At 46.3% G+C, this 20,471-nt stretch overlaps 1 protein-coding gene across 10 annotated transcripts; it reads right to left on the bottom strand.

Annotated features, from left to right (window-relative positions):
- Window positions 1-5,328: 5,328 nt before the first annotated feature.
- ubtf (upstream binding transcription factor) lies at window positions 5,329-18,145 on the bottom strand. Of its 10 annotated transcripts, none has more exons than XM_004918581.4 (20): window positions 17,719-18,145; window positions 13,938-14,036; window positions 13,227-13,402; window positions 13,019-13,102; window positions 12,771-12,926; window positions 12,473-12,537; window positions 12,257-12,377; window positions 11,986-12,096; window positions 11,544-11,677; window positions 10,972-11,113; window positions 10,533-10,574; window positions 10,056-10,103; window positions 9,710-9,841; window positions 9,496-9,606; window positions 9,267-9,355; window positions 8,961-9,150; window positions 8,081-8,128; window positions 7,776-7,844; window positions 7,027-7,167; window positions 5,329-6,938 (listed from the first exon to the last, which is right to left on the bottom strand). In XM_004918581.4, the coding sequence occupies exons 2-20, from the start codon at window positions 13,993-13,995 to the stop codon at window positions 6,816-6,818; spliced, it is 2,040 nt and encodes a 679-aa protein (XP_004918638.1). In that variant the 5' UTR covers window positions 13,996-14,036; window positions 17,719-18,145; the 3' UTR covers window positions 5,329-6,815. The 10 variants fall into 10 exon arrangements, with proteins under 10 accessions (XP_004918638.1, XP_002935582.2, XP_004918630.1 ...); XM_002935536.4 differs by having other exon boundaries at window positions 9,993-10,103; XM_004918573.4 differs by having other exon boundaries at window positions 5,716-6,938; window positions 9,993-10,103; window positions 17,990-18,145.
- Window positions 18,146-20,471: the final 2,326 nt, after the last annotated feature.

A 20,471-nucleotide genomic window follows, 5' to 3' on the forward strand; every position in this document is an offset into this window, starting at 1 on the left:
GGAATATTTGTGCTGCTGTCGGACTAAAGAAAATTTCAGGTAAGAATACATTTTTCAGGCAGCACACACATTGGGATTTAGCAAGCTAAACAATTAATTGTGAGGGGAACAAGCCCGAAGAGCTTGATTGGCTGCCACATCCAACTTGTAAAACTTTGAAAATGTGTGAAGATTTGACTAAAGATCCCCATACACGGGCCGATTATAGCTGCCAATTCGGCAGCTAATCGGCCCGTGTATGGGCAGAACCGAGCGGCCTGGCCGACCAATATCTGGCCTGAAATTGGCCAGGTTAGAAAATCCAGTCGGATCGGGGACCGCATCGGCTCGTTGATGCGGTCCCCAAACCGAATGCCCCATGGCCGCAAATGTAATCTGGTCATCAAATCCCCTTTCTGAAGGATATTAATTGCCGGTCTTATGGTCTCCATTCTCTTTCTTTATAAACTGATTGAGATATTTCAGATCTATCACAAGACGATAACGACTGAACCAAAAATATTATTGAATAAATACCTTTCCAGTGTTATAACTCCAGCACTGGCTCTACCACCTTTTTGTTGAGAAAGTCCAGGGTGGCAAGCTCTAAGGCTTCCTGCTTCACAGGATTGGAGTCTGATTGACGCAAAACTTTATCACTGGAGGAGCCTTGAAGGCAAAAAAATAACCTTCTCTTATAATGCTTAGTACCCAAGAGTCTTCTGTTGTCTTTTGCCCAACTGGAAGAAAGAAGGCCAGTCTTCCGCCTACTTCTTCTTGACCTCTGGCATCAGAATCCAATAGACTTGTAAATGGAAGGCTCTTTCTTCTGACCTGTTTCCTTGGAGGAGATTCTGCCACTGAAGGACTTTCCTCTGTTTCTGAAATCTCTAACCCCGTCTCGATCTCTGAAGGACCTTCTATAAGAACTGGAGCGAGGGGAGGACTTCCTTGAGTAACCATGAAAAAAGGTTCCTTTCTGATTCTTAGGTTTGTCCTAAGGAAGAGTCTTACCCTTCCCTGTAGTAAGATTATCCAGCAGGTTATCTTAAGATGAACCAAACAGCCTTCCTGGCTCAAAAGGCATAGATATTAAATAATTATTTTATGCTAAATCTGCAGACCAACAACAGAGCTCTTCTGCCAGCAGCATATACAGTAAGGCCATAGTTCTAGCCCCTAGCTTTGCTGTAGCAATAGCCATTACAGAGAATATCCGTGGCCAACTTAATGGGATGTAACCTATCCAAAATGTCCTCTCTGGAGGTTCCACAATCAATCTCTTCTTCCAGTGAGTTCAACCAAATCTTCAAAGATCTGGAAACTGAGACTGTAGCCAGAGAAGTTTTACAGATACTAGCCCCCGTAAGATCTTATCAAAGCACATTCAGCTCTGCAATCCATCTGATCCTTAATGGACGATTCTTCTACCAGAATGGTAGTATGCCTAGATAACTTTCCACTGGAACATCCACCCTTAGAGGATCTTCCCATTGCTGAAGCTCTTTCAACTCTAAGGGAAACATCAATTTAAACTCTTAGAAGCATCTGGTTTCTTCCTAGGTCTGCTGACTTCTTTTCATTAAAGAAGATCTTGCTCCTCCAGAAGGGGTAGAATTTTTGACCCCTATTACTCTCCTTATTTGTGAGGATGAAGAAGATGAAGAGTTTTCATGGGAGGAGGACACTTCTGAATCAGAATCATTCTCAACAGCTACCAACCTTTTTGCTGGAATACCAGAGGAGGAAGCAGATGCTCCAGAAGTTTTTACTTTATGGGATGTCCTCTCTGGAGGTTCCAGAATCAATCTCTTCTTCCAGTGAGTTCAACCAAATGTATACCCAGAAATCGGGAAAAACTTTGGGTGAATGGGCAAAACCAGTAGAATACCATGGAATGACAGGAGATGGGGGGAGAGGAGCTAAAATAGAGTAACTCCCGGCCCTTTATCTCCTAGGTCAGTGCTGTCCAACTTCTGTGGTACCAACGGCTGGAATATTAACACAAACATTTTTAAGACCATATCCACATTAATGGTGGTAGCATGCCAAAAAGACAAATGGTTGGTGCTCACTGCAGGGATATCACCCATCACTTATATGTAAAAAAAAGTATATTAAGACATACCCATAAATACATATGCCGGGCAGGGTAGGGCAGGAAAAGTATGGCACACACAGGCATTGTAGCGCAGGCAAAGTATAGCATACACAGGCATTGTAGGGCATGCAGGGTATGGCGCATACAGGCAGCATAGGGCAGGTAGAGTATGGCACACGCAGTGGGCATAGGGCAGGCATAGTATGACCCACACAGGCAGGGTAGGACAGGCAGAGTATGGCACACACAGGCATTGTAGGGCCGGCAGAGTATGGCACACACAGGCAAGGAAGGACAGGCAGAGTATGGCAAATACAGGGGGCATAGGGCCGGAAGAGTATGGCACACAGGCAGGGTATGGGGCACACAGGCAGGGTAAGGCAGGCAGAGTATGACACACACAGGCAGCATAGGGCAGGTAGAGTATGTTACACACAGGCAGTATAGGGCAGGCAGAGTACGGCACACACAGGCAGGGTAGGGCAGGCAGAGTATGGCACACACAGGCAGGGTAGGGCAGGCAGAGTATGGCACAAACAGGCAGGGTAGGGCAGGCAGAGTATGGCACACACAGGCAGGGTAGGGCAGGCAGAGTATGGCACACACAGGCAGGGTAGGGCAGGCAGAGTATGGCACACACAGGCAGGGTAGGGCAGGCAGAGTATGGCACAAACAGGCAGGGTAGGGCAGGCAGGCAGAGTATTGCACACACAGGCAGCATAGATCTGAGATGTGATCAATGAAGGGGGTTACAGCCTGAATCTGAGGTGTGAACAATGCAGGGGGGCGGTCAATTGGTTGCTTAAGGTTACTAGATCTGGGAAAAGTTTTCTCCTTTTATAATATACCCCTGTTAGCAAACTGATAACCTAATAATAATATCCATTGTTAATTGAGGTTTTCAGACCCAGGCCCATAATGTGATCAGTTTTGCATCAAGCCAATATATTTTTTATGCACCAGAATGGGTGTCCCGATGCCCATGCACCAGCTACACCAGTGCTGTCCAACTGGTGGCCCACAGCCCCCCATCTGTCTGGCTGCTTACCATTGTGTAAGCTTAAAATGGTATCAGTACTAAGATTAACTGGCCCCTGCATTATTCACACCTCAGATTCAGGCTGTAATCCCCAGTGTTGTTCACAAATTTAAGACCCTGTAATGTTCACACCTTCCAGTCCTTGCATTGTTCATCCCTCATGCTCAGACTGTAAGTGCCCACATCTGTTCACACCTCAGACAGTAGGAGCAGTGCCGGCATTGTGTCACTGCATGTACTGCCTGCCCTTTGGTGCCTGTGTATGCCATACTCTGCCTACTCTATGCTGCCTGTGTGTGCCATACTCTGCCTGACTTTTAATGCCTATGTGTGCCATACTCTGCCTGACCTTTACTGCCTATGTGTGCTTACTCTGCTGCCTGCCCTGTGCTGCCTATGTGTGCCATACTCTGCCTGCCCTTTGCACGATGTGAACCTAGCAGGTTTTTTTTTCTGGGAGTTTGTTAGCATTTGGAAATAGTCATTATATGAAAATATGTGCTATGCTTTCCACAGGGCAGTAATATTAAGGGTGTGTCCTAATAATACATAATAAACTTCTTTCACATATGAATTAAGGGTGATTTCCGTGCAGTTTAAAAAAAAAAAGGGGGGGGGGGGAGTGGTCAAAATTGGCTTCCATTATCAGCCCTCCAACATGTAGGACAGAAAAATTACGACCCTCGGTCCCACAAAAGTTGGACAAACTGAGCTACACAATTAGACAGTGTAGAGAGAGGGGAAATGGGAGGAGTGCAGTGACTTCTAGGACATCAGCCCCAACTAATAGCTCAGTGCTATTCAGCTGTCCAAGCGCATTGCACAATATCCAACCCATTCGCATTGCAGGCAGTTTGTCGAACAAAGTTGAGCAGCAGAGGGGAGTTACATTTTTATTTTTGGAGACTACCCAAGGTCAGACTGGGCCAGCGGGCCACTGCCCTGCTGACCTCCATCCCCTGATCACATTGATGTTTATAAGTATAAAGTATGTGCATTCGTGGAGGTGGGGTTTGGGGGGCCAGTTGGCGGGGGGCCTCTGCTAAGCCCCCGCAAACCCCACTCCAATGCCAAGAATACCAAAAGATGGCTTTCTAGATGTAAGCTTGTAACTGTAGCAGTTGGTCTCTTTTTGGGGAGGCTTAGCTTCCCAAAACCTTTAATATTCTCTGTCAATGAATGGCTGCCAAAAGACTGCCAGTAGTCTGTATATGATGTCTCAGAATATCAATGTCTATATCATAAAGTTAATTAAAAGTAAAACAACCCCTTTATCCTGCTTGGACGTGCTACACGACTCACAACTGCCTTATCTTCTATTCCTGAGCCTAATCGCTTGATTCCCTATGCTGTCGGGGGACACCGCAAGGTACTGTCATTGCCCTTAGAGCAAAGCTATTAGAAATCTATCCTAGCACCTACATCACCTACTGGAACCTACCTCTGTGTGAAATACTTCAGCATACCACCTTAGGCTTACCTTCCCAAAACCTTTAATATTCTCTGTCTATGAATGGCTGCCAAAAGACTGCCAATAGTCTGTATATGATGCCACCAAAGGTTCTAAGACCCCCTAAAACGGCTCATATACCTTAATGATGATTCAGCAGGACCAGTCTATGTGAAACTTTTGTGTACGGGCACACAAAATTCCAAGGGGCAATTACTGCAAGGTACCCCCCAGCTGTCTTTCATATTTAAAGGAACAGTAACATCAAAAAATTATTATGTTTTAAAGTAATCAAAATATAATGTGCTGTTGCTCTGCAAAAAATTGTTTTTTTTTTGCTACAGAAAAGCTACTTTATAAATAAGCTGCTGTGTAGCCATGGGGGCAGCCATTCAAGCTGGAAAAAAGGAGAAAAGGCACAGGTTACATAGCAGATAACTAGTAGATAAGCCCCATATAATGGGGGTTTATCCGTTATCTGCTAAGTAACCTGTGCATTTTCTCCTTTGAATGGCTGCCCCCATGGCTACACAGCAGCTTATTTATATAAACTATAGTAGTCTTTCTGAGGCAAACACACCAGTTGTAGCAATGCAGGGCAACAGTACATTATATTGTAATTACTTTTATACACTTTAAATTTTTGGTGTTACTGTTAAAAACTCATAAAAACTCATAAAAACACAGGGACTAAATACAATCGCCAGTCACTTCAGACACTCTTTTTTTTGCTGATGAATGAAATGAAACAAGCTCACATATTTTCCCTAAAGTTTTATTTTCCAGAGTACTGAACAGAAAACCTTTCCCCGCCCGCCCTCTTTTTACAAAACAAAAATGAGAACGCACGCATTTCTGAAACTGCCTACACTAAATCAATGGATGTTACAAAACACATTTTTTTTGTTTTTTTTAGTCATTTTTCATTTTAAACTACAAAAAAGCGCTTTTTGTGTTTTAAATATCGTCATTACAGAAAAAAGGGAAAAAAAAAAAAAGATATTTGTAACACGGCTCACATCCTATTTTTTTTTCCACAGTGCTGAAAATGCACTAAAAGGGTTTTACCTCTCACTGTGCGTTCGTACCACACCGTAAGAATCTACATTTCCCCAAAAAGAGAAACAATATCAAAGAATTTTTTTTTTTTTTTAAACAGAAAGAGATACTAAAACAGGTCTGCTAAAATACAACATTGTTTTAGGTACAAGCAAAAAAAAAAAAAAAAATTGAATTAAACAGCCCACTTGCCCACAAAGAAAAATCTCTTGTGAACAAGGTTTTTGTATTCCTTTTGCTTTGGGGCCCTGCCGGAATTGTATCCCATTTCTAATGGTTTGCGTGCCTTCCTGTCATGTGACTGTCTATATATGGGTTATCCCCCACCCAAAACATGCCAAACCCCCTCCCACAATTATATTACATATAGGGGTCAGACTTGTGCTGACCCAGGCTGTCCACATATATTACAGAGTAGAAGTGATATTAACCATTACACCATGGCTGCAATATATTCCTGCCCTCACTGTCAGGAATAGCATGGACGCTGGAAGGACAGAATGAGATAAAGAGATTGAAGCCCAGACAGAGTGGGGGAACGGGGTTAGCTATAGGAGATTATGGCAAGAAGCAGGGAAATGATAGAGAGGGCAAGCAGGACAAGACCCAATATAGACCAAAGCATAATGTGAGGCCAAGTGGGTTGGACAATATGCAGATGACAAAGCAGAGGGGCAATTCCATATTGTCAATTGTGATAAAAAACAGAACACAAGTGAAATAAGAATGGGCAGCCAAAGGCGGGAGGCAAAGTGAGACAGGTTCAGTACAGGTGAGAGTGCTGGCAATAGAAAGACAGTGCTATATAGGGTGCCCGGGCACCACAGATAGGAAGACATAGAAGGGAGAGGGATAACAACAGGAGTCCAATAACCAAAACAGTACTGAGAACATTATGATACAGAGCATGGGAACGCAACAGTAGGAAAAATGAGTGATATGATACGGCACCAGGTAGAGGAGACTCCTTTTGCAAGAAGTAAAGGAAACCCCTTCCACTCAAAGGAAATTTGCCATCCATCTCCTTATAACTTGACCCTGTAAGCCATCCCTACTTGGTGGCAAAGATTCCACACATTTCAAGCCATACTATAACAACCCTAACAGCCCTGAACAGGGTAAAAATATTGCCCCCTCCCCCTTTTTTTTTTAACCCATCCCCGAGTCCGGATGAAATTTCAATGTATTCAGTTAGAGTCCGAGTCAGAAGAGTCTGCAGAAGAAGAGGAAGAAGAGCTGGATCCTGATTCATTGTCATCGTCCTCTTCATCATCCTCATCATCCTCCTCCTCATCTTCTTCGTCTTCATTCTGCAGGTAGAGAGCAGAAAGCGTGGCTCAAAAAAGGAGGGTTGTCACTGGAAGCTCTAGGCTCCCAAACCAGCTGAAGGTTACTCACCTCCTCACCATCCTCACTGTCCTCATCACTGCTAGACTCTGAAGAATCTCCATCTTCAGATGAGTCCTCCTTATCTTCATCTTCATCATCTTCATCATCCTCATCATCGTCGTCATCATCGTCATCGTCATCATCATCCTCCTATAGAGGGCAGCCATAAAACAAAAGAATTAACTTAATCGCACCCAATGCATCAAGTTTGGAGTACCCTACAGGTGCCGACAGAGCAATTTCTGCCCCAGGCCTGGTAACCAAATCAACATATTGCATTAACTAAAGTTGGAAAAATAAAGCAAATACTTGATTGGAGCGGTACTCTGGGGCAACTTGCAACTGATTTTCAGTATTTATGAGTATTAAATGAATTCCCAACACTGTAGATTCAATGGTTATGGTTTTTTTTTTATTGATCTATGCATCAATGTGGGGCAATAGCAACAATGAAAAATTTGCAGCTGGGCAGTAACCCACAACAACCAGTGGTTACCATTTTTTAACCAACTGCAGGAAGAACAATAAAAGAATAAACTTGATTGGGTTACTGCCCAGGTGCAAATTTCCCAAGTATTCATAAATAAGCCATTGTGTGGGTCTTTATGGCATGGCAAAACAACCTCCATGGCACGCAAAGAATTACATTAAAATTCATAATTGAAGATGATAGATTCCTTTTCATTTTAGGTCATCTTTGGCATTTTGGCACAATTTGCAAGTATACCTACAGGTACGTAAGAATAATAAATACTTACCGATTTGCTCTGAACTACTAATTTGGATTTGTTGCTGGGAGTCTGTATTTTTGTTGTACTTTTGCGTTTCTGCCAAAAAAAACAAAAAAAAAAAAACAGGTAAATAAATTACAAGTTGGATGGTCAACCCATAGCATTACTTCACATTGTTAAAAGTAAAAGCATTTTGCAGGGCAGCATGCAGGACAGATGATATATACACATATGCTGTGCTCTATTCTGACAGCACTTCACTAAGGCTCCATATACACATAAACCTGATGAGGTCATACATCTTAAATCTCTCTCCCTCAGACCTCACTTACATTTGAATTCTGTTCCTTGTATGCAGCACGGTCTTGTGACGATAAAGTCTATAAAGAAATTCGAACAAAATGATTAAAACTTTAAGATAAGGCAAATGCATGAAGTCATGGCATTTCAGGGGCTTTTTCTAGAATGCTATAAAACAGAGTTCCCTTTTTTCCCCAACCCATGTTTTTGGGCCACTCAAGGACTTAATACCCCAGGCTTAACACTCCCTTGGATAGGAGAAAGGTCTATTTGTAGACAGATTTGAGTTCTCTCAGTCCATTGGCTGCTAGGGAAACTAACCAGACATGTGGTAATTAGCAAAAGCAACAAACATAGTTACATAGTGTTGAAAAAAGACCATCAATTTCAACCCTTGCAAGTAAACCCAGCACACACAAACTTACCTATCTATACACTCACATTCATAAACTATATATATGAACATTAATACTAACTAGATATTAGTATGACAATAGCCTTGGATACTATGCTTGTTCAAGAACTCATCCAGGCCCCTCTTATAGGCATTAACAGAATCTGCCATCACAACATCCCTAGGAAGGGCATTCCACAACCTCACTGCCCTCACTGTGAAAAACCACCTACGCTGCTTCAAATGTAAGCTTCAGTCCTCTAATTTAAAGGGGGGCCCCCTCTAGTGTGTTGATCATTTTTATGGGAAAAAAGAACATCCCCTATCTGCCTATAATCCCCCCCTAATGTACTTGTACAGAGTAATTATGTCCCCTCGCAAGTGCCTTTTTTCCAGAGAAAACAACCCCAACCTCAACAGTCTAACCTCATAGCTTAAATCTTCCATCCCCTTAACCAGTTTAAACAAAAATATTCTAGGATGTACTTAAATAAATTAGACTTTTAAGTATTGCTCACCTTCATCCAGGCATCAAATTGTGTACGATAGATCCTCTGTTGGTCCTCTGCCAGCTTCTTGTAATACTCCTTTTGAGCAGGGGAAATCCTGTGCCATCGGCTTCCAATTTCTACCATTCGTTCCTTAAGGGGGAGGTGATTGAGTTCTCCGTTGGACAGGAGCTCCTGAGAGAACTTCTGGTAGCCATTCCTAATGGTAAGCATGGGACAGAAGAATAGCATAAAGAAATGGAATGCTTCAGGACAGAACAGCACACCTGGGGAACTTAGTATAGTATAATATAGCTAAAAACAGTTTATACTCACATGGGTGCTTTTTTGGGCTCTCCCAAAAACTTGACCTTCTTTCCAGCTGTAGTTGGAGTTGGAGCAGAACGCATATCACTTAGTTCTCTCTAAAAAAGGGGCAAATAATACAAAATTGATTTAATAATGATAATAATATTAATCATTAAGGGGAAATCACACTGCCATATCCTGCATGGCTATTGCAGAGGATCCTGAGAATAAAACAGGAGACAAATAAAAGCAATACCTCATAGCGTTTCTGGTCCTCGGCTGCCTTCTTTATCCACATGATTTTTTCCTTTTTCTCCATATTTAACCATGTGGCCTCCATGCACTTCAGGGCTTTCGCACGGTCATTCTGAATAATAGACAGTAGGAGGTGGAAGAGTGAAAAAGTGAGTGAGATGGGACAAAAACAAACAAAATGTATCTTGCTCAGACATACAAGTTTCCTCCCGTACCTTAAATCGAGCAAGATAGTCTCCAATCACGCTCTGTTGCCAGATTTCTTCTGCGGTTTTGGGGGTCTCCGGCAGTTTAGCCCTCTCATCTGCTGCTTTCTTCTTGTCTGCCTGTGAGGATCTGCTCTTTACCTGCGCAGCCATGCACACATTAAAAGGAAACAGAATATACATATATTACCTAACTACAGTAACAGATCCACGCTACTGCGCTGTGATCAGATCTCTGTGGGTCCGATCCATGAAACATGCTTGACCCTTAGAGAGACACAACAAATGTCACCTTTGCAGCATCCTGGGTGGCCATCTTTGATGCTGGGGTGTTAGTTCCTTTTCTGATACCCACCATCTTTTCTTCTGCCAGAACCCTTTGCTGCTCCTCCTCTGGGAGATTCTGAAACACATGCAGAAGGCAGACTTTAGTGGACATGTAAAACACATGGCACTTCTGTATGTTAATATCACTTTATCCTACTTTTTATTGGCTCATTTTGCTTTGGCACAGGGATCACTGTCCAATCAAACCTAGTATTGTTATGTTAATTATACTGCTATGATGTATTTAACACGTGATTTGTAATATATGAGAAAACACTGTATCATTTACCAATGTTGGGAAAGTCTGCACCAGCGCTGTCACCCATAGAAAACAATAAGCAGCTAGTTCTCATCAGTCTACTATAGGTAAGAGAAAATAAGTAAACCTCTGATTGGCTGAAACAGGCAACAGCACTGGAGAAAACTTGCCCAGCATTAGGAGAATGAACCCTACAGAGCCATACACTAACCTATTAAATCTCATTAGAAGCCAAGTACGACTTACCTCAAGGAAACGCATCAGCTCCACTTCATATTCTTTCTTTTTCTGCAGAAATGAAAAGAAAGAGTTTAGCTGAATGTAACTTGTAGGCCTGCCCTTAAGGTGTTACAAACACGTTGCACAGTCTCCCTTGCACTAAATTGCTGTTGTCTCTCCCATTCTCTGACCCCTCTTTATCTTACCCCAGAGTCATCCTAAAACCTTATAAGGCCCTTACAAAACACAGTATAATCGGGGAGTAGCCTAGACTCAACGGTGGGTGATTAGCAATGAGGCTTTTCAGAGACCATGCAAGCCACCTTGTTGCATTATAGGCTGTATAGAAACAGACAGGCATAAGTAAAAAGGTGAAGCACCCACTGGTCCGGCTAAAACAGTTGGTACATTAGATGTCCATATTTCGAAAAAAAGAAAAGAGTTAGAGGCACATTAAGCACATCACCTGCTCACACTTCTTGTGGTAGGCGTCCTTCTCCTTCTGGGAGAGCAGCTTCCACCTTTGGCTGCAGAGGACCATGCGTTCAGTGCTGGGAACATCCTTCATATTGGCCATCAGTTCTGCGCAGTACATTGAGTAACTGTTCCTAAGGGAAATGAAAAGTAGTGGGGTTCAGAGTTATGCCAAACTACATCTGTCAGAATTCCTCAACAGCTTTCAGAGTATAAGCCCTTTTCTAATTTAGATCTACCCAAATCACATGACATTCCTAATCAAGAGTCACCAAGATTTGCATTACCAGCTTCTATTCCTATAGCACCTGTCATTCACAGCTAGCACAGTTTTATCATCCACACAGCAATCAGTTTTGTCTTGGACCTTCTGCTATTATATGTCTGCCCAGATGCTGTAGAAATACAACTCCCAGCATGTCCCAGCAGAAAGCATGCTGGAAGTTGTGGCCCACAGTATCTTTAGAGATGAAGGTTCTCTATAAGCTCTGTACATAGAAGTAGGATAGATTAATAAGGACATGCCCACTGCTTGGGTAACAGCCACATCAAACACACACTTACGGTGGAGGCTTGGTTGGCCGGCCATCAAACTTGTCCTTCAGTTGTCGCTCGGCCTTGGTGAGAGTGGAGCGAGTAATGCCCTCTTCTGTTAAGTTCAGTTCTGGGTGCTTCTGCATATATTCCCTCATTATGTTCTGTTTGTCAGAGAGCAACACAATAGTGGGGTTATTGCAGAGCAGTAACAATAACAACTTAGCCATGGCCTAAGGTGCACTCTCCATTTCTGCTTCTTGCTATGTATCTGCCTAAATATCACTATGGTTCTAAACCCCACCAATCAGAGTTTAGAGCAGGTCCTTGGATGGAAAAGGACCCAAAATAAGCTCTAGAGCAAAAAGGATAGCCCTGAAATAGTACATCAAATGTGCATTCCTGAAGGCCACAGCCTGAGTGTGTACCTAAACATGGGACCTACAGCAGCTCTCTGCTAATGTGCACTCACTTCATATAGCTTGCGTTGCTCCAGTGCCTTATGGATCCATTTCAGGCGCTTCTTATCAGATAACTGGGACCACTGCTTCCCTAATGCTTCCTTCACGTCTTTTGTGCTGGCCTGAAATGACAGAAGTGAAGTTAAAGGTAGTTGCTATCAAATGCATGCCATCTTCCTTGTTCACACACACTCAGTCAGGGCATTGTGTCAGACACAGTCGGACAGTGCAAGTTTTGCTATACCCCACCTCCAACAGTGACAAGCCCTATCGCACACTCACATCAGCATGCAGTTTGAGGTAGATCTTCCTCTCATGGTTATACCACAGCTGCTGAGGGGTCTTGGGCTTTTCCGGGACATCAGATTTCTTTGGATTTTGCATGAGATCAGGATGCTCGTCCCTAAGAGGTGGGGGTAAAATAAAAAGCAGTAAGATGTGGTGGCTTTTCTCTGCTAATATTTTGTTGTTCCTGAACACATACACATGGACAGTTACCTGAATTTAGCCAGGTTCCTCTCAAAGTCCAGCTTTTCTTTCTGGAAGTCCTGGATGTATTTCATCTGGAGAAGAAAGAACCATTAGGAAAGATGCCATTAAACAACACTGCTCTTCCTTTACAGTTCAACTATAGCCTTTTCTCTTATTATATTTTTTACCCCACCCCCTCCACCCATTAGTCCTCTGTGTGTCTCCCCAAATCCAACCCCTCTTTCTGTGCAACTTTCCTACATTTTATGGGTTGTACGCAGCCCTCATCACTCAACACCCCTTCTACCTCAGGTCCTTCACTCACCTTTTTTTTCTCTGGCAACTCTTTGTATTTTTTGGACAGAATCTTGGTGAGATCCAGATTACTCATTTCTGGATGTAGTTTTGCATATTTAGCCCTCTTTTCCATGAAGAAGCGGAAATAAGGGGTGAGCGGCTTCTTGGGAAATTCTGGGTGTTTCTGAAAGGATTGGGGTAAATATGCTGTTAATGCACATGGAATTCAAACTGCTATGGCTAGATTCCAAACCCAAAGAGGTCCGATAGAGTTACCTTCAGTTTTTTCCCTTTGTATGGATTTTTAACATGTTCCTCTGCATCCAAGATCAACTCAGTAAGAGTCCGGAACTTCCTGACCTTATGTCATCAACAGAACAAAAACACAAAACAAAGCTCATATATTGCTGTAGAAAGTATCCCATTGCTTGAGAGAAAAGGCTCCCCCCCCCCCACAGAAAGACGTCTCATTAGCCCACTGTACCTCATTGGAAATTTCCATCCACTTCTGGCGACACATGGAACCAGAATAATTTTTGAAAGCCAGCTTGTTCCAGTCTAGGTGAGACTCTGTTGTCTTAAACTTAGAGTTGTCCTGGCTGGGCAGGAGTGACTTCATGGTTTGTAGGAGAGTCAGCATATCCTCTTGGGACCATTGGTCTACATGGAGAGAGATCAATAAAATGGACTGGGTGTATGCAAATGAGAAAAGGCCACCCCAGAGACTTCACAGTGTTAATCACACTATGCTCCATCAAATAAATTGAATTGTAACATTAACATGGCCATACATGTTAAGATTCACTTGTTTGGGGACAAGTTGACCTTTACTTGATGTGGCCACCAAGGCAGTGCGCAAAATCAGGGGCATTTGATAGTTTGGCCCCTGCACAAATGATCATAATGGGGGCCCATCGGTATTTCACAGCAGCCAAACATCAGCTAGATATACAGATTGGGCAGGATCTCCTAAGGGCCCCATACATAGACTATTAAGCTACTGACTTGGTCTGGGGGGGGAAGGGGGGTTGAGTCCGCATTTAACAGCCTGCGCACGGCCAACTTTAGTTACTCCCAGAACTTTAACTGGAGTATGTAATGGCCCACAAACTGTTGGTTCCCTCATTGCAGGCCTAGTGCTACAGTGACCATTAAACGTGAGGTTTCTGGATCTCAGTCTCCATCATCATCTTACCTTGATCTTTTGGGGCTGTCATGTTTCCTTTTGCTACACCGCCAGCTGCTCCGTTCATCCTATGCTGGGCAGACCCTTAACACCAGCCTGGGAGACTCTCTACATGGACAAAAAGCAGAAAAAACATTATACTTGGCACTACTTTATACACATATCCTCTGGTATTTGGCAGGTCAAATCAATGTAGAATATTTAAAATTATTGTTTCGAGTTTACTCTTTGTTGAAAGAGAAGGCCTGTTTACAATTTTACCGTTATAAATGGTGCTTAGTGATGTAATTGAACTTCATTCACAATTTTGTGTGTAAGAAGAACTAATGTAAAACATGTGGATATTAGAAGTCACCTTGGAATTCAATGTCCTGGCCTGCAGCCTTGTGCCTTTATATGGTCACAGAACCCCTCAGTGACTTCTAATATCCTTGTTATTTACAGTAGGGGGTACATTATTCCTTACAATACATGCGTGATGCTCAGAGTTTTATAATACATGAGTGATGCTCAGAGTTCCCTGTATAACTCAGCCTGCAGAACCCCTCAGTGACTTCTAATATCCTTATTATTTACAACAGAAGTACAGGTATGGAATCTTCTATCCGGAAACCCGTCATCCAAAAGGTTCCCAATTAGGGGAAGGCCATCTCCATAGACTCCATTTTAATCAAATAATTCACATTTTTAAAAATGATTTCCTTTTTCTCTGTAATAATAAAACAGTACCTGTACTTGATCCCAACTAAGAAATAATTAATCCTTATTGGTAGGAAAACAATCCTATTGGGTTTAAATTATTTTTTAGTAGAAATGGTACAAAGATCCAAATTAAGGAAAGACCCCTTATCCAGAAAACCCCTGGTCCCAAGCATTTGGGATAAAGGATCCCGTACAGGGCCGCCGCTCCCTATAAGCAGAGTACTCAGTCTGCATAGGGCACCAACTCCCAAGGGGGCATCATCCCAGCTGCTCCAAAAAAAAAACATTTTTATATGTTATAACATACCCCCCCAACAATGTTCCGCCGGTTTTTATAGTGCATCCCGCTGTCCCGGATAGTTCAATCAATCTATGGGGGCTATTGGGGGCACTTACTATGGGGGCAATTGGGGGCACTGTGTGTGGGGCCCCTATAGTAGGTGTTTTTTTTTAGTATTTCATTTTTACTTACGTAATATTTGGGGGAGGGGGCACAAAAGTAAATTTCCGCTTAGGGCACCCATTTGGCCAGCAGCGGCCCTGATCCCCTACCTGTATATGTTTCCCTATATTTACAGTGTAGCTGGGTAACAAAAGACACAAGGCCACATGCCATAGAAACCTGAAGGGATAATAATGTAATACCCCTGTAATTCCTGTAAGGGGAGCCCTGAACACAAGAACAATCCCATAACACTGTACGGTTTAAGGCAGTATAAAAGGGTATGTAGGCATGGGCTGGGAGTAAATATCAGCTTGCTTGGCATTTTACATGCGATGGGTGTGTGGCAAACACAGTCGGGGCATTACCTATAATCTGCCCCTCCAGCTCTACCATTATGGTCACATGGTTCTGGTATGAGGTTAAGGATATTTGGAGTCTCACAGCTGCGACTTTTGGGGTAGTCCAGGAGATATAGGGGGTCACAGTGGCCATGTCTTACTGGAAAAGTGAAGGGGTCCTAAATGGTTTTGCTATTAAACCCAAACGAGTCTAGTGGCAGCAGTGCAAATGTGTGTGTGACGTGACTGATGCTGAACTACAGTTTTCAACAGCAGCGCCAGTTGCAGGGAATCGTACACGGCGTAGGAGCTGCCATACAAACACACCGATCAGTACGGGCCGAGCTCCGGCTACAGGACTGGGTACTAAGAAGCAGCGCTGCTCTATTTCCAGGAAAGGGCGCTCTGAGGTCACAATTCCCCACCCCGAGTCGGGCTAGGACTCTCCGTTCTGCCTGCAGGGGGCCCCCGCCGCCTCTCACCGTAGCACCCGCCCAGCACCGGGAGGGGACGGGATCCGGAAAGAGCAGACGTATCCCACCCCCGAAAGGGAGGAACTTCTGGCTGGGAGCCGGGATTCCTGTTGGGCGCGTCGGGAAGCAGCAGCGATGCGGTCCCGGTAACTGTACAACCCTAGTCCGGTGCGAGGGAGGATTAGCGCGGCAGCGACCCCCAGGCAAAGCCGGGTTCCTAGCCGTAAGGGCGGCCCGACTGAGCACTGCCGCATACCCAGCGGTACTCTCCCGTCTCCAGTCCCAGGGAGGGGTCGCTCCAACCTGACACAACCCACTGACTCTACCGAAGAACCGTCTCACCCGGGAACCCCTGACCCTAGCGAGTAATGCCTGCGGGGCTGGTCCTTACTGGACCAAAACACCAGCTTTCCGGGCACCCTATCCCGCTTAGTCCAACCCCCACCCCGGGCTCTGACTCTCCGTACCAGTAAATAGCATCTTTTCGAGCCCCCGTCCGTAGCGAGGAATACACCCTAACCTACCGCCCGCTTCCGAACCAGCGGCTCCCGAGAAAAGCGCTCCCCCCTTTGTTATGGACCAGCCGTAGCTCCGGCGTCCGCTCCTTCCCTGCCGCGGCACGGCTTCCACTAGTACGGATCAGCCCATTCCGCGACCCAGGGGGAGCCTCCGCCTTAAAACGCTTTTCATTGGGATCGCTGGTAGCCCCGACTCGTTCACCCTGTGCCGGGAAGCCGCTTGGGCTGCCTTGAGCAAGGTGCGGGGAAAGGCTCCGAATCGGATTCGGCTAAAGCAGAGCCCGTATGGTTAAACCATCAGACGATCCAGTCGGGCTGCCTGCGGTAGTATAATGCGCCACAGGCTCGGCCGACTTTCACCCACCTCGTTATTTGCCCACAATGGGTCCCTTCGCTTCTACCCGCGAATGATTCTTTCGCTCCCCGTTAGACACCGGCCGACTGCCTCCTTAACTACCGGCAGCGCAGTCCAGGCAGCATCTGTTCTTCCCGGGAAACAGGGTCACCTTCTACCCCCTCTCCGCTCCTACTCACCGTGAGAAGCGCCGTCCCCAGCCCGAGTCCCCTGCCAGCCCACGTGTCGCGCCCGGAAGCCCCGCAACAGCAGCCGGACGCCCCCTCGCGTTTCCCCGCAATATGCACCCGAGCCCCGGCCAGCTCTGCCTCATGTTCCCGGCCCCCTCCCTTCGGTGCTCCGAGCCGTGTCGGCGCAGCTCCCCGCAATCTTCCCGGGCACCCACCTCTCTGCTCCCCTGGGAACGTCTCTCTCCTTCCCCCTCCGCAGCTCTTACCTTGTTCCCAGCTGCCGGGCCTCACCTTCCGGCCAAGGGGGGAGGAGGAGCCGGAGACTCGGGGGAGAGCGACCTCAGCAGCCCCAGCGCGGAACTAGCAGCCTCTTCCCGAGAAAAACAAGCCAAAGCCCGAGGGGAGGGTGCCTGGGAGAGGGCGCAGCGGGAACCCGGGCTGCTATTGCCCTTATTGGGTTCCACACTGCCCGTCACATACAGTGCCCTTCCCCGCATTAAACAAACCCATGCCCCGCAGGGTGAGCCCGGGCAGGGAAACTGAGGCTACACGTACCTTCCCCATAACCGCAACGGGGTGAGTCGCGCAAGGTGACCGAGAAAAGTGCATGTTTCTCGGCAAGCCCGACTGAATCGTGCCCGCTTGGAGGTGACATTTTCCCCGGGTTTCCCCGCACACTAACGCCCTTCGGTGGCTACAAATTCCCCGGCCGGTAGTGGATTTTATACTAATCCAGCGATCTGTGCCGTATCCGTCCCCAGGTGCCCGCAGACCCCCAAGCCGGCTTACCCCACTGTCTCTCCCAGGGATGTTGGGGGGAATCTGCTTGTCCGGATCTCGGAGACAAAGCGGCTGCGGCAGCCCCTGGGTAATGGCGAGAGCTCCGGGGGAGGGGGGGCGCTGCCTGCTCCTTCTCCCCGCCCAGCGTCGCTGCAGCAGCAGCCGGGCAGACAGAACGCGGGGAGCCGCCTCCTCCTCCTCCCGCTGCTGCACCCTACACAGCCCGGCAGGGGGGCCTCGCCAGCTCCGGGGGAGTTCTATGGAGCTCAGTGAAACCCACCTCCTGTGTGTGTGTGTGCAGCCCGGGCTCGGCTTCCTCCTCCCCTGTACAAGGCTGGGGAAGCGGCGCTTGAATGATGGCCAGATCTGCAGCGCTGGCCCCGGGCGTGGACTCAGACCCAGTCCCCGCAGAGAGCTCGCACTTCCCCCGCCTCCATCGCTCTCCGTGCCTATACAGCCTTCCAATCAGCCAGGCCCCCTCCAATCTCTCCCTGCAACAGGCTCCAGCTGATCCCTCCATCCCTCCCTTTCCTCCATCCAGCCAGCACCGCAATCTGCTCCCCATTACCAGCTGCCGCTACAGGCACCCCTCACATTCACCTCATACGGCAGCAATTTGCTTCCAGCTGTTGTCCAACTACAGCTCCCAGATAGGCTGTGCGGGCATTCTGGGAGCTGTAGTCCAACAATACAGTGATCATGGTTGAAGCAGGGCTTGGTGGCTGCTCAGATCCGGCGGCTGCTGGCTGCTCAGCGCTTCCAACCATACACAGGCGCTAAACCCCCCATAACAGGTTTTTATTCCCTATATGTTGTTCCTGTCTGACTCTTATTTATCTTCTCCTTTTTTTTAACCTAATTTTTTTTTTGACTCCACCTTTGTTGTTGAAAGCGTCAGAGAGAGGGAGCCAATCATGGGGGAAGCTTTCCTGGCACATCAAGGAGGGTTTCTTCTCTCTCTCTCTTTAACATGAACAGCAATCAGGCATAATGAGCGGGGAGCAGCTAGAGATGCCAGGAGCCCATACTGTGCCAGGGGAAGGGCTTTGCGCCTTACAGTTATTAACCCTTATTTATATGGTACTGACACTGCAGCAATGAGCAGAGATTGTACACCAGCCCCCGCTCCAGTGGAGCTTACAATCTAAGGTTGCTACCACATTCACTAGGGTCAATTTATCAGTACCACTTAATCTGCCTGTATGTATTTGGAGTGTGGGAGGAATCCCAGGGAGTTGCAGCTAGTGCCCAGGCTAGAATGAAACCCAGACAGCAGTGCTAACCAGGGGTGTAACTATATACAGGGTTGAACTGGGGGGCCCTGTCCTGGCCCCCACTGTCTGCTCAACTCCCTCTGCCGTGTGTCTTAGCTTATGTGCAACAGGGGAGAGAGCGCCATGGGTTTTGGGCCCAGTCCAACCCTGACTGGGGTGGGGGGCCCGACTGCAGGGTCTGCTGTGCCTTAGTCCCCCCTCCCAGGCCCCTTTCCTACCTTAAATATACTGGTGCAGTCTGGCCGGATGGAGGGACTGGTTGCGCCGGACCCTCTCAAAAGCTTTTTATGCAGGGGGCAACCAAGTTATGCCACTTGTGCTAACCCCTATGATGCCCATTGGTCAGAGGCATGAACACTGAGACAACACTGAAATCTACTTTTGCTGGCCCAGTTTGGTTTTTCGGGCAATGTTGAACTGGGCCGGCAGGGCATGGGGAAAAAACAGTGACTCCCCTTGCAGGCACTGGCGCTCCCCCCCTCCCATTGCGGCCGCTAGGAGGAAGTCACACAGTGGTGGCGGGAGAAGCATACAAAAGCAGCTCACGACTGTGGTTGGGGGCCCCCATGCAGCAGCCCCAGTAGGCTTCGGACAACCCAGTCCAACACTGTTTTCTGATCAATAATTTCTATGCATGTTTAGGGTGTTAGTGGGGAGTAGGTGACAGGAGTGTTGTGGGTATATAACATAATTTGTGTCAGGGTGGAAAAGTTATTTGAGCACAAAGAACATAATAAACCCTAAGGCTGATGCCACACGTGGCGTTTTTACGCTGCGTTTTTTCTCAGCCTAAAAACGCAGCACAAGCCACACAGCCCCTGACTATGGCGTTTTTCAGCCTAGTACTGGTGACGTAGCAAATCCCGTTTCCATGGTGCTAATAGTGCAAAATAGTGAAAAACGCTGCATATTTCCGCTAGGTCTGGCAGCTGCCTTTGTGTATACATAGGAATATCTTGCTGTGCAAATACTGGCGTATTTCGTCAAACGGAAAAATCCGTGCTAAGGCGTTTTGTAGCGTATGTACTCTTTGTGTGGTTTACTTCGAGTCTTTTCAAGTTATTTCTATGGATGATGATATCGGGCGTTTTTCAGCCGCTGAGAGAATTAGAAAATACGCAGCGTAAAAACGCCATGTGTGGCATCAGCCTAAATATGTAGGAATTATGTTGGTTTGAAAAACCCAACATACTGTTCTTCCACTTCAGCTTATTCTTCCGCTTCTTCTTCTTCTTAGCGCCCCCCAATTTTCCCATTGACTTTTATGGGGAAATCCAACCTGCTGCCAGTCTCACAGAATTAACACCAGGGTCCCCAAACTTTTCACAGTTGGTCACAAGGGGACTGCAGTTTTAGTTTAGAAAATGTGGGCGGGGCCAACAACAGCCAATCCAATTTCACCTATTTAATTTTATTGGTTTGATGTCAGAGTTCGCAAACTTTGCACAGTCACTCACTGGGTGACTACGTACACAAGGTTAGAAAAAG

Source organism: Xenopus tropicalis, chromosome 10 (assembly GCF_000004195.4).
Source record: "Xenopus tropicalis strain Nigerian chromosome 10, UCB_Xtro_10.0, whole genome shotgun sequence".
Lineage (NCBI taxonomy): Eukaryota > Metazoa > Chordata > Amphibia > Anura > Pipidae > Xenopus > Xenopus tropicalis.

Bases quoted from the DNA above. Each gene is read 5' to 3' on its own strand.
- ubtf (XM_002935536.4), bottom strand. From the start codon at position 13,995: ATGAACGGAGCAGCTGGCGGTGTAGCAAAAGGAAACATGACAGCCCCA. The intron at 13,403-13,937 runs GTAAGATGATGA...CTCTCCATGTAG, and splicing joins GACAGCCCCAAAAGATCAAG to ACCAATGGTCCCAAGAGGAT. The intron at 9,356-9,495 runs GTATTGCTTTTA...CCCCTTTTTTAG, and splicing joins AGGACCAGAAACGCTATGAG to AGAGAACTAAGTGATATGCG.